This window comes from Gigantopelta aegis, chromosome 8, assembly GCF_016097555.1.
Source record: "Gigantopelta aegis isolate Gae_Host chromosome 8, Gae_host_genome, whole genome shotgun sequence".
Taxonomy (NCBI): Eukaryota; Metazoa; Mollusca; class Gastropoda; order Neomphalida; family Peltospiridae; genus Gigantopelta; species Gigantopelta aegis.
This window is the reverse complement of record NC_054706.1, coordinates 20,734,527-20,748,284: the sequence shown is the minus strand read 5'-3', so window position 1 is coordinate 20,748,284 and position 13,758 is coordinate 20,734,527. Positions and strand designations below refer to the sequence as shown.

Here is a 13,758-nt window from a genome sequence, read left to right as displayed (position 1 = left end):
TACTTTTTATGTCATTTTGCCATATACTTGCAGCCAGTTACATTATCAGGCTATGAGACCTGGATGAAAGTCGAATGTGTGGAATGCAATACAAAGGCTTGATTTGGCAACCATGTTCAGCACTGGAATTAAAGTATGGAAGGAAATGTTTTATTTAACGACACACTTGGCACATTTTTTTTAATGGTTATATGGCATCAGACATATGGTTAAGGACTACACATACCGAGAGTAAACCTGCTGTCGCCACTAAGTCTTCATGGGCTACTCTTTTCGATTAGCAGCAAGGGATCATTTATATGCACCATCCCACAGACAGGATAGTAAATACCATGGCCTTTGTTACAACAGTTGTGGAGCACTGGCTGAAACGAGAAATAGCCCAATGGGTCCACTGACAGGGATCAATCCTAGACCATCCGAACATCAAGCGAACGCTTTACCACTTAGTCTCATTATCATCTATTGTCAGGTACTCCGGTCCGGATCTGATTTGACCCTTGAGTACTAGAGTCCAATATTTTGGACTGGTGTAGGCCCTACTCGGTAGTATTTAATTAACCTATCGGTTTGAAGTTTCTAGTTATATTTAGTACCAACTGCATGTGGTTCAGTCAATTGCATATCAGCAACATGAGGTGGTGTTTTGGCATGAAGGTGGCTAACTGAAAATTTACGTCGTCTACTTTTTCCACTGGTAGTTGTCAAGTGAGAGCACTTTTTAAAACTAGTATAGTCACATGACCCTCTTGATGTATTTTTCACACAATATATTTTGACAGAAATTATATTGAACTGCATGTGCTACCTTAATATGATATATTGCACAGACTTTTTAGCCACACACATCCTTAGTCATCTTGGGGGGTGATTTAGCTCTTACTTGGGGTGATTTAGCTCTCACTTGGGGGGTGATTTAGCTCTTGGGGGGGGGGGGTGATTTAGCTCTCACTTTGGGGGGGTGATTTAGCTCTCACTTGGGGGGTGATTTAGCTCACTTGGGGGGGGGTGATTTAGCTCTCACTTGGGGCGTGTGATTTAGCTCTCACTTGGGGGGGGTGATTTAGCTCTCACTTGATGCATGTTCGCTTTGGGATCAATGCCCACCAGTGGGCCCATTACTCCCCTTCCAGCCAGTGCACCATGACTAGTACATCAAAGGCTGTGGTATGTGCTATCCTGTCTGTGGGATGGTGCATATAAAAAATCCCTTTATACTAATGGAAAAATGTAGTGGGTTTCCTGTCTAAGACTGTGTCAGAATTACCAAATGTTTAATATCCCAACAGAAGATGATTAATAAATCAATGTGCTCTAGTAGTGTCATTAAACAAAAACTTTTTTTTGTAATCTATGGGATTCTATTTAAGGATTGGGTTATTTACTTTACGTTCATAGAGGTATGAACCAAAAAAATCCACAAACTCAGTCTAGTTACTTGTTTTACGTTCATTGGAATATGAACCCCAAAAAATCATCCGAAAACTGAATCCGTGAAGCCGTTCTCACATAAATTTGCGGACGATTTATTTTGTTCATACCCAGATTAATGTAAAAAGAAATAACAAGACAATACTTATAATTAAATTTGAAACATACTTACTAATAATAGCACTAAAAGTTCACATTTTATTTTGAATTATTTGTTGGTTCTTAAACAATACGGCTCAGTAACACCAACTACCAATATAAAGTGACGTCGTGAGGTTTGACGTGCCCAGGCTCAGTAACACCAACTACCAAATATAAAGTGACGTCGTGAGGTTTGACGTGCCCTGGTGTTATTTTTATCTTCATCAGTGCAATAAGGCTCAGTAACACCAACTACCAATATAAAGTGACGTCGTGAGGTTGGACGTGCCTTGGTGTTATTTTTCTCTTCATCAGTGCAATAAGGCTCAGTAACACCAACTACCAATATAAAGTGACGTCGTGAGGTTTGACGTGCCCAGGCTCAGTAACACCAACTACCAAATATAAAGTGACGTCGTGAGGTTTGACGTGCCCGGGTGTTATTTTTTCTTCTCAGTCAATAATCAGTGCAGTAAGGCGTCAGTGGAACATCAGTGCAATAAGGCTCAGTAACACCAACTACCAATATAAAGTGACGTCGTGAGGTTTGACGTGCCCTGGTGTTATTTTTATCTGGATGACATTATACTGTAATGAATGTAATCGAAATGTAATTCATTTGGTATTGTAAAAATAAATACAAACTCATTAATAGTATCACATTTTTATTGTGAAAAATTGCACATAGAATGATTTCAATATATATTTTAATAGCAATCAAATAACATGCAAAAATCGTGGGAAAAAAGGCTTCTGTTGCAAAACCGTGCAAGCAAAGAACTTAAAAGATGCTATATTAATAGAGAAAGTCAATTTACACATTTCTGATATCAGCCAACTAAATGAATCAGAGGGAAAACGGTTACAAAAGGGGTCGATTTTAAATATATTATAGAGCAATTTTAATAATAATCCTTCAAAATTTAATTTTAAACAAATATTAAAGTGTAGCTGATAAATGCAATTTATTTTCCTGATTATGTTATTGGTTTCCCAATATTGTAAACAGTATTCATTTGATAATCTTATAAAACATTAAATGGTCATAGCTAAAAATCATAAAGCATTATTTATTTCTATTAGTACATGTAGATACATTTTTGAGAAAATTGTGCAGCCCAATTCCAAGCTGGTGACAGATTTATAAACTTTTACAGCTGAAACTGGTCTGGGTCCAATTTCACTAAACATCGTAAGCCTAGTTTGCCACGTAAACGTAAATCTATGACTAAATCACAATTTGTATTACTATTATAGTTCAACAAATACAGTCTGAAGAACACATATTTCATTTTCTTTTGTCCTTAAAATACTCCAGCTTCCATAATGATGTAATTTTCTGTGTGAAATAAGACGCCAAACGTGTAAACGCATGACTGGTATAACTGATAGTAGCAGACGTAAACTTACGATGTTTAGTGAAATAAGACGCCAAACACATGTAAACGCACGACCGGTATAACTGACTGACTGAACTTTCAGTGGATATAGGCACGTAAATTAGTGTTGGTTGGGTCTTCTGGCATGATCTAAAATGAATTAGTTTAGTAGTAACAATGGCTTATCAAATGTTCAGGGGTGGGAATTGGTGAACTGTGAAAAAGAAGAAATCTAGAGCGGTCCCGGAAATTCTTGAAATCCTAGGTTAAAATCTGTGTCATCTGACACACTTTGGAGGAAAGGACGATTAAAATGTGAGGAAACACAATGTTCCATGAGAGGAAAACAGCTGATCCTAGGAGAATTCCCACCCCTGAATTTTACCTTGGGTAAGTTCAGTCAACCGCTTGTTACCAATGTTCGCTAGACTGCTTTTTATGCTACACATTAAACCGAATAATTATGATAGGGACCAATCAAATAGTTTGTGAACATTAGTGAAATGTTTGCTGGCTGAATTTGGGGCAGGAAACACCTAGGCATCAGAAAATGACAGCAAACAGGATGAGAGGTTGGAGGGCTGTACTAGCCTTGCAACTGGGGAAGCCAATGTATTGTACGTTGAGTGGGGGGGACGGGAAACAACACAACTAGAGCATACTACATAATTAATCATCGGCTGTTGGCTGTCAAACAATTGGTAATTCTGAGGAAACCTTAAAAACGTAGACTAGAGCTCGTCTCCATAACCTTTACTTCTCAGAGGTAGGTGCATTTTTTAAAATAAGAAAAATACATTTTGTGATTTTAGAAACATCAAGAACATCAGGGCCCATGCTTATAAAACTTTTAGAGTCCAGACGCAATCTCTAATGACGTCACACGCACACAATTTGTATGGCGTTGTCATGACATTACTGTCTCAGACTCTATTAGTCTCGAGTCTAGACTCGATCTCTAATGACGTCACACACATACAATTTGTATGGCGTTGTCATGACATTACTGTCTCAGACTCTATTAGTCTCGAGTCTAGACTCAATCTCTAATGACGTCACACACATACAATTTGTATGGCGTTGTCATGACATTACTGCAATCTCAGACTCTATGACATTACTGTCTCGAGTCTCGAGTCTAGACTCAATCTCTAATGACGTCACACACATACAATTTGTATGGCGTTGTCATGACATTACTGTCTCAGACTCTATTAGAGTCTCGAGTCTAGACTCAATCTCTAATGACGTCACACACATACAATTTGTATGGCGTTGTCATGACATTACTGTCTCAGACTCTATTAGTCTCGAGTCTAGACGCAATCTCTAATGACGTCACACGCACACAATTTGTATGGCGTTGTCATGACATTACTGTCTCAGACTCTATTAGTCTCGAGTCTAGACTCAATCTCTAATGACATCACACGCACACAATTTGTATGGCGTTGTCATGACATTACTGTCTCAGACTCTATTAGTCTCGAGTCTAGACTCAATCTCTAATGACGTCACACACATACAATTTGTATGGCGTTGTCATGACATTACTGTCTCAGACTCTATTAGAGTCTCGAGTCTAGACTCTAAAAGTTTTATAAGCACTAGGCCAGAAGCATTTCGGTTGTATGGAAATCAATAATCGAAACAATAAAATCTGAAGAAATGTCTGATTTCAGTTTTCTGAAACAGCTAAAAGTGCCAGTGTGTTTAAAAACTAGAGTCCTCACTTTAGTGATGACTAAAATAACACTTTAAAGGGACGGTCCTGAGTTTGTAGCCATTGTAAGATGTTTGTGATAACAGAGTCTTGTTGGCAACTACTATTTCATACTAAACACATTTTCTTGTTTAGAATACCAGTGTCTGTATATGGAATGTGTTTGCGGTCGTATACTAATGTTTGGAGCACTCAGTTTTTACTTTAATTTGTGATATATATTTGTTCGTACATACAAAATTATTGAGAGGTAAAATCCAGTTTGACATACTACAAGCATTAGGACAACAACAAACACCTTGAAAATACAGACACTGGTATTTTATATAAGAAAATGTATTTAATTTGTATGTTACTTCATCGAAAAGGCTCTATTGGTTGGAAACATAATACAATGGTTGTAAACTCAGGACTGTCCTTTTAAAGATATTTCACTGTTTTTACTACTAACATCAGTAGTAGTCCAAACCAGATTTTACCTTCCAATCATATTGTACGTACAAAACAAACACAATACAGGGAAGAAAATCAACAATTGACTTCTGCAAACATTAGCAAAAGACCACAAGCACGTACATTCAGAAAGTGAGATTCTAAAAACCAAATGCAGTGAAACCCCTCTAAACTGGACACCCTAGGGACCAAGTACAGTGTCTACTTAAAAGAGGTATCCGGTTTATAGAAAGAAAGAAATGTTTTATTTAACGACGCACTCAACACATTTTATTTTACGGTTATCTGGCGTCAGACATATGGTTAAGGACCACACAGATTTTGAGAGGAAACCCGCTGTCGCCATTACATGGGCTACTCTTTCCGATTAGCAGCAAGGGATCTTTTATTTGCGCTTCCCACAGGCAGGATAGCACAAACCATGGCCTTTGTTGAACCAGTTAAGGATCACTGGTCGGTGCAAGTGGTTTACACCTATCCATTGAGCCTTGCGGAGCACTCACTCAGGGTTTGGAGTCGGTATCTGGATTAAAAATCGCATGCCTCGACTAGGATCCGAACCCAGTACCTACCAGCCTGTAGACCGATGGCCTAACCACTACGCCACCGAGGCCGGTCCAGTTTATAGAAGTTTTAAAAAGGGACCATGACAAATGTTCGGTTTTGTGGGAATTCTGGTTTACAGAGGGTCCCGTTTTGAGAGGTTTCACTGTATATTTAATGTATGTACTACCCTGTCTGTGGGATGTGCTATCCTGTCTGGGGGATGGTGCATATAAAAGATCCCTTGCTGCTAATCGAAAAAGAGTAGCCCATGAAGTGGTGACAGCGGGTTTCCTCTCTCAATATAAGTGTGGTCCTTAACCATATGTCCGACGCCATATAACCATAAATAAAATGTGTTGAGTGTGTCGATAAATAAAACATTTCCTTCCTTCTTCCCTTTAACATAGTCTGGTTGAAGAAATAGGTCTTCATTAAAAACAATAATCAACACTGAAATGACTTTTCAAATCTTTCTTTACCGATTCCACGTACACTGACCTCTGTCTCATCTAAATAACCCATTGGCTTGAAATTACTTGTGTTATTTTTAGTACTACATGATAACTGTGCAATGGGTATGCTGCCACAAAATGATGCAACGCTCTGGTTTAAGAGTAGATAACTCAAAAAAAAATGATGGTCAACCTATATATTGCATGGTAATTACCAAGTGACATTCCCTGTCATGGACAGAACTATCTGGCGAAGTCAGAGGTTGTGCCCATGACAGGCATGCTTGAACAGTTCTCTGATGGAAGCATGCCAAAAATTACCCACACACCCAAAGAACTGTACTTTCTAAAAATAGAAGTTTGTTTTCTTTAATGACACAACTAGAGCACAATGATTTATTGGCTATTGGATGTCAAACATTTGGTAATTTTTACATATAGTCTTAGAGAGGAAACCGGCTACATTTTTTCATTAGTAGCAAGGGATCTTTTATATGCACCATCCCACAAACAGGATAGCACATACCACGGCCTTTCATATACCAGTCGTGGTGCACTGGCTGGAAAGAGGAATAGCCCAATGGGTCCACTGATGGGGATCGATCCTAAAAACAAATGCGCATCAAGCGAGCACTTTATCACTGGGCTACATCCCACCCCTCCTAAAAATAGTCACGTATGCTAAACAAATATATAACAGTCATGGGTTCTACTTTTTAATGCCTATATTCGGACAAAGTGAAATGAAAGCCGCAGACCCTAGTTTCAAGCCATGAAAATGGACACTACGTGGATAAAGTTACAATAGAGTGAAACACTAATCTGTCATGTTCAAACTGGGGAAGGAAGGAAAAGAAAGAAATGTTTTATTTAACGACGCACTCAACACATTTTATTTACGGTTATATGGCGTAAGATATATAGTCAAGGACCACACAGATATTGAGGGAGGATAACATAAACAATAACATCCGTAAAACATAATTCTAATTATCAAGAACTGCTTTAATAGTAAAATGTTGTAGTATTTAAAAACTTTAAACTTCTTGAGGTCTTTATAGGCAGCTGCATGTCGGTCCTGCCTTTCATTTGGCACTTAACTGTTATGACAATGCATACCAACATGATATTAAGGATGCAGTAGACCCATGCTGTTGACAATGCAAACCAACTTGGTATTAAGGATGCAGTAGACCCATGCTGTTGACAATGCAAACCAACTTGGTATTAAGGATGCAGTAGACCCATGCTGTTGACAATGCAAACCAACTTGGTATTAAGGATGCAGTAGACCCATGCTGTTGACAATGCAAACCAACTTGGTATTAAGTATGCAGTAGACCCATGCTGTTGACAATGCAAACCAACTTGGTATTAAGGATGCAGTAGACCCATGCTGTTGACAATGTAAACCAACATGGTATTAAGGATGCAGTAGACCCATGCAGTTGACAAGACAAAACAACATGGTATTAAGGATGCAGTAGACCCATGCTGTTGACAAGACAAACCAACAAGGTATTAAGGATGCAGTAGACCCATGCTGTTGACAAGACAAACCAACATGGTATTAAGGATGCAGTAGACGCATGCTGTTGACAATACAAACCAACATGGTATTATAAGAATGCAGTAGACCCATGATGTTGATAACACAAACCAACATGGTATTAAAGATGCAGTAGTCCCATGCTGTTGACAACACAAACCAACATGATATTAAGGATGTAGTAGACCCATGATGTTGACAACACAAACCAACATGGTATTAAAGATGCAGTAGACCCATGCTGTTAAATAACCAACACAAACCAACATGACATTAAGAATGCAGTGGACCCATGTTGTTAACTAATTTGTTACTAACATACAGGCCTTCAAGAATACGGTGGCCCGATGCCCGAGGCCAGTGTTTTTTGGATTCGGGCCAGTAAAAGTTATTTTGTACAATCCTGATGGCAAGTGGTGTAAAAAAAAAAAAAAAAAAAAAAAAAATCTACAACGCTACGTCCTACCATCATACAAAAACAAAATAAACATCTACAAGTCACTTCTTTCGATTTGCTATCACATGCAATATTTCACTAACAAACAGTTGGCCACCAGTAATCTCTGACCCATCCATGACATCAATATACCCATTGATATAACTTTATTAAAGTTATAAAGTGTAAACATTGGAAAAATATAAGTTCATTGTTTTGCCGCCATTTTGTTTTTGACACTGGAATCCAAAGATTTGTTACTCTAATACTAATAATATGCAAAACGGTAACCAGTCTTTTATTAGTTTTAAAGGTTGCATGTCACTATTTACAAATACTTTAAACGTGTAAATTATTAATTTAATTGATAAAATATGACATAAATTGCAAAAACGTTTTTTAAAAAGCTTAGGAACACAGTATCATGAAATAGATAAATTTAACAAAGTACCCAAATTTAAAAATTATTAATATGGTGTGTGTGTGTGTTGGGGGGGGGGGGGGGGGTAAGCCTTAAACTGCAATACATGTACACTTTATGCTAATAAAGTTTTTTTTCTCTTTTTGTTTTTTTGAGGGGTTGGGGGGGGGGGGAGTTCCCATTCATAAGTAAATAAATAATGATGTTAATTGTTGTAATATGTCGGTAACATGGATTATTTTTTATAACTTAGGTGGTTTTAGTGGAAACAATTATTTTAAATTACGGTAACTTTATACTAAATTGATGAAAATTATTTGCATATTTTTCTAAACAAACCATAAAGCATGCCCAATGAGCCAATCTGTTGTGTAAATTGACAAATTGACTAAACATGATCTCAGTATGAAAAATGGACATTTAAAAAGTTAATTATTTTTATTTACAGTTTTTTTGTTTTATTAACAGTAAAAATTGGGCAAGTGAATTTTTCACCATGGCCAGTGAATTTTCAAATCTGGAGAGTTACGGTACACAATCTGTACCATTAAAGATACAATCACAAAATGCCTTTCCAAAAGATGTCGCAGACATGGAAATAAATAAAGGCTATGGTTAAAATCACTTTGATTCAGACGTGTATAATATGTACAGACCTGTACAAGATGCTTACTATGTACAGTGTAAACATAAACTAATGCTCCACTCTTGCAGTTAGTATAAACAACATGTACACTTTGTACATACAAAAAACATAAAATAATGCCACCATTTTCATTTCTGCATATAATGCTAAAGAAAAAAATATCTTCACAGTATTAATGACATTCACAAAAATAAAACAAAGGAGTAAATATTCCAAATTAAAGAAATTGTATAAATACAAAAACATGAAATAAACCCATCACTTTCATTTTTGCACCCAATTATAAAGAAATGAATATCTTCTGCGGTACTGAGGATTTTTAAAACTTTGGTTTGCAACGAAGTAGTGAGTTTTCTTAATGGGCATAAAATAAATGTTACCACTTCAGTTTAAACCAGCTATTTATTTTCAAAACTGGATTGCTAATTTTCTAATCATAGCTGATTTGCTGTTCATGTTGAGATGTTCTGAATTTTTTAAATAATAATAGTAAAGTTAGTTTGTTTTGTTTAACGATACCACTAGGGCACATTAATTAAACATTGGCTATTGTATATCAAATATTTGGTTATTGTGACACAGTCATCAGAAGAAACTGCTACAATTTTCCACTTGCAGCAAGGGATCCTTCATGTCCTTTTCCATAGACAAGAGAACACATACCACAGCCTTTGATAGATTGAAATCCTGTAGTCAATTTGTGGTTTAAGCTAGGGAAATTATTATTAACCACAGTCCTTTACACAGTTTCAATATTTATAGAATGTGTATATAGGTAACCAAATTGATATCATTCATTCATTCATTCATTCATTCATTATCTGTTAAATATTTTTTGCCTGTGATCTGGGAGATGACAAACATTCATGAAGATCTAAGAAAAACCTAACAAGTTTTATCAACGTTCAAATACAAGCTGCTGATATACCCCAATTCTGAGTGCAGTTATAAAATATAGTGAAAAATATTTCATACATGTAAACCAAATTTACTTAATGCAGAAAAAATTGTTTCATAAAGGTTCATAGAGATTATAAAATAAAATAAAATAAATTATTATATGTATTTGATTTACCAGACTTAAACACCTATTCCAACAGAAATCGTGCTCAAGAAGTTATTTTTTAAATTTTCAATAAAGGAATTTTAATAATTTAAGATCAAATAACTGAGGAAAACATTTTAAGTGCTGTATGAATACTTATCCTGACCTCTGATCTTTACTGCACTTCCCCTTTATTCCAATGGACTGGTCCAAACATCCCAAAAGCCAAGCATTGACTAGAATCATGGGGAAAAGGAGGAATTGCAATTAGGTTTAATGGTCATGTTACAGAATGTGAAGAAAAGTAGTTTGTTCACGATTCTTGAAAACTAAACCTCATTATACCATTCCACAATTCTTAATGATAAAATCTTCATCCACATTTCACAAATGGTAAAACTTCAGTACTCCATTTCACATTTTTCGAAATGGTAAAACTTCAGTACACCATTCCACATTTTTCAAAATGGTAACACTTTAGTACACAATTTCACATTTTTCAAAATGGTAAAACTTCAGTACACCATTTCACATTTTTCAAAATGGTAACACTTCAGTACACCATTTCATATTTTTTGAAATGGTAAACTTCAGTACACCATTCTACATTTCAAAAATGGTATTACAGAAATGGTAAAACCTTGGTATATTATTTCACGTTAGGACTGGGAGAAAAACACAACCAAAAATCCACCTCAGTAATACCATTTCACACTTCAGAATCAATAACACTTCAATCTATCGATATCACCGCATCTCAGAACTGGCTAAAACATCTTATTTAAATGAAATTGCCTGAGTTGAATAAATACCACATATATTATTATTAATAAAACTGTTAACAGTGTTTTATAAAAAAGTGAAAATCACACACTAGGTTGTGTTTGTGCTATGAGAAGAAGAAGTTGAGAGCTCTGTTGATGTCGTAGTCGGCCGCCAGCGCCACGCGAACCAGCTCGTCTCGCGGCACCGTGTCGCCCACTATGTCCTTCAGTGCGTCAATACATCGCTCGAGTCGCGTCGAGTCCTCCATGAAAGGCATCTCATCCGAGGAGCTGGATGTGGAAATATCCTGGCCCTGCAATAAAGGCAGGAAATGTTTTATTCAACACATTATATTTACGGTTATATGGTGTCGGATATATGGTTAAGGACCACACAGATATTGAGAGAGGAAACCCGCTGTCATCACTTCATTTGACCCTGGAATAAATGAAGGAATGAAGGAAATATTTTATTTAACAAGGCACTGAACACATTTATTATATATACGGTTATATGGTGTCAGACATATGGTTAAGGACCACACAGATATTGAGAGAGGAAACCTGCTGTCGCCACTTCATGGGCTACTCTAGTGGATTAGCAGCAAGGGATCTTTTATATGCACCATCCCACAGACGGGATAGTACATACCACAGTCTTTGTTACACCAGTTGTGGAGCACTGGCTGAACGAGAAATACCCCAAATGGCCCACCAACAGGAGAATGAATGTAGGAATGAATGACTGAATGTTTAACGACACCCCAGCACAAAAAATACATTGGCTATTGGGTGTCAAACTATTGTAAATTAAAACATGAAGTTGACCCTGGAATAAACACAAATTCATAAGCATTAAAATTATCAAATTAAGTTTAAATACCTAGAAATTGTGAATTGAAAAAGTGGTTCATAGTGAACTTAAAATATTAAGAATAAATTATGTTGAGAAAACTAACAAAACTGTTATAGTTGCTTCAATATCAAAATGAATTATAAACAAGCATCAATGTATTGGATTGGTTTTAACAAGCATTATTTTATAGAATCTGTTTTTAAAATGGAAGTCTTAATTAACCTTCTGACTATTTACTTCAGGCGAGATATCACGCAAGCCGACACCCTGCATACTGCATACAGTACATTCGCACATTCATATTTCCCACCGTTTTGCTCAAGGTATTGACCAAAATAATACTAGAACACTAATCAAGACTAATCTTAATAATGGCCGCTTTACATATAGTTTTTTGTTTTTCTGTGAGAAATACCAAGAAATTTTGAGTTGAAAAAGTTTTGGTTTTCGACAAGTATTTTTGCTTGACAACAATGGCAGAATGTCACCATCATTTTCAGGAATTGATATCTCATTGTGACAGCTAATTTGATAATGAATTTGACCATTTTACCAACAACGAAAATCACTAAATATTGGGACATGAATCGTATTTCATTTCCAAAAATCATTCTGATCAGAAAAACACAGTTATTGTGAATAATGGACGTAAATCCTGGACATCTGGCCACAAATGTGCATCAGTAAACACAACTTTATTAATTTTTTGCCTAATTTTAATGCACATTTAAAAAAACAAAAACACGAAAGTAATACTTACTAATTCAAATATGAAAATAATTTATGTATTTATATAACATTTAACTGAAAATATCAGGCCCTAATCTAGAATTGAAAAAGTAGGAGAAATGACTTCTCCCTTTCCAGAAGAAAGGGGCGGAGTTTGATAAAACTTGGCGAAGTAAACATTTATTGGTACATTTTGTAACATCTCGCCAGTTTCCACATTCAATCGGAAAATTTCTGAATTTAACACTCGGTTCTAATCGTAATATTTCGATTACTACTTCCGGTAAAAAAGTTTAAACATATATTATAAACAAACATCTGTTTTTAAAATATTAGTCTTAATAGTTATTACAATACCAGAATCAGTAATAAACAGGCATGCTGTATACTGTATATATAATGTATTTGTTTTATCATGGAAATCATAAACAAACTTCTAAATGAAGATAAATTGCACCAGTTTTAACAAACACCATCTTACCGTTTCTGTTTAGAAATGGAAATCATGACAATTCTCACAATATTGGAATTAATTATAAACAAGCATACACATAAAGCATTTGTTTTAATATCTGGTTTAATCATAAGTAAACATCAACATACTGCATCTCCAAGGTCAAGGTTGGTCATGAGTTCATCTACTTCACTATCACCACATGGTGAAACTGAAATCGGTGTTTCCACAACATGGTCACCAGGTAACCTGAAACTTCGAGGTTCCAGACTGCAAAAACAAGGGAAAACAAAGTTTAAGTTTGTTTTGTTTAACGACACCACTAGAGCACATCAATTTAAATTTCTCAACAGTTAATAAAAACCAAAACAAAAAACCCTAAGAAAATGATACATAAAAATATGGCTTCAACTGCTTAATTTAATATACAGCCACATTGACAGTGTTCCCAATATTTCTCACTCGACCATGTCCTTTATATTCTTTGTTTGTTTTTCTCCTCCTATCTTAGCTCACCACTGACTTTACCTACACACGCCAGGCGATTATGTCATTTGTTTTCCTCGTCCTAACTTAGCTCACCACACTGACTTTACCTACCCATGCCAGGTGATCATGTTTTCATTCCTCCTCCTAACTTAGCTCACCACACTGACTTTACTACACACGCCAGGCAATCATGTCTTCATGTGTTTTCTTCTTCCCTACCTTAGCTCATCATACTGACCCTACC

General features: G+C 36.1%; 1 protein-coding gene across 1 annotated transcript in view; it reads right to left on the bottom strand.

Annotated features, from left to right (window-relative positions):
- Window positions 1-8,940: 8,940 nt before the first annotated feature.
- The window catches only part of LOC121380244, a 43,744-nt gene continuing 38,926 nt past the window's right edge, over window positions 8,941-13,758 (bottom strand). Inside the window, exons 21-22 of the mRNA XM_041509073.1 lie at window positions 13,175-13,295; window positions 8,941-11,300 (exon numbers count right to left, since the gene is read on the bottom strand). Coding sequence (XP_041365007.1) covers window positions 11,112-11,300; window positions 13,175-13,295 — 310 coding nt within the window. The 3' untranslated portion in view covers window positions 8,941-11,111. The remainder of the gene's footprint in view (window positions 11,301-13,174; window positions 13,296-13,758) is intronic.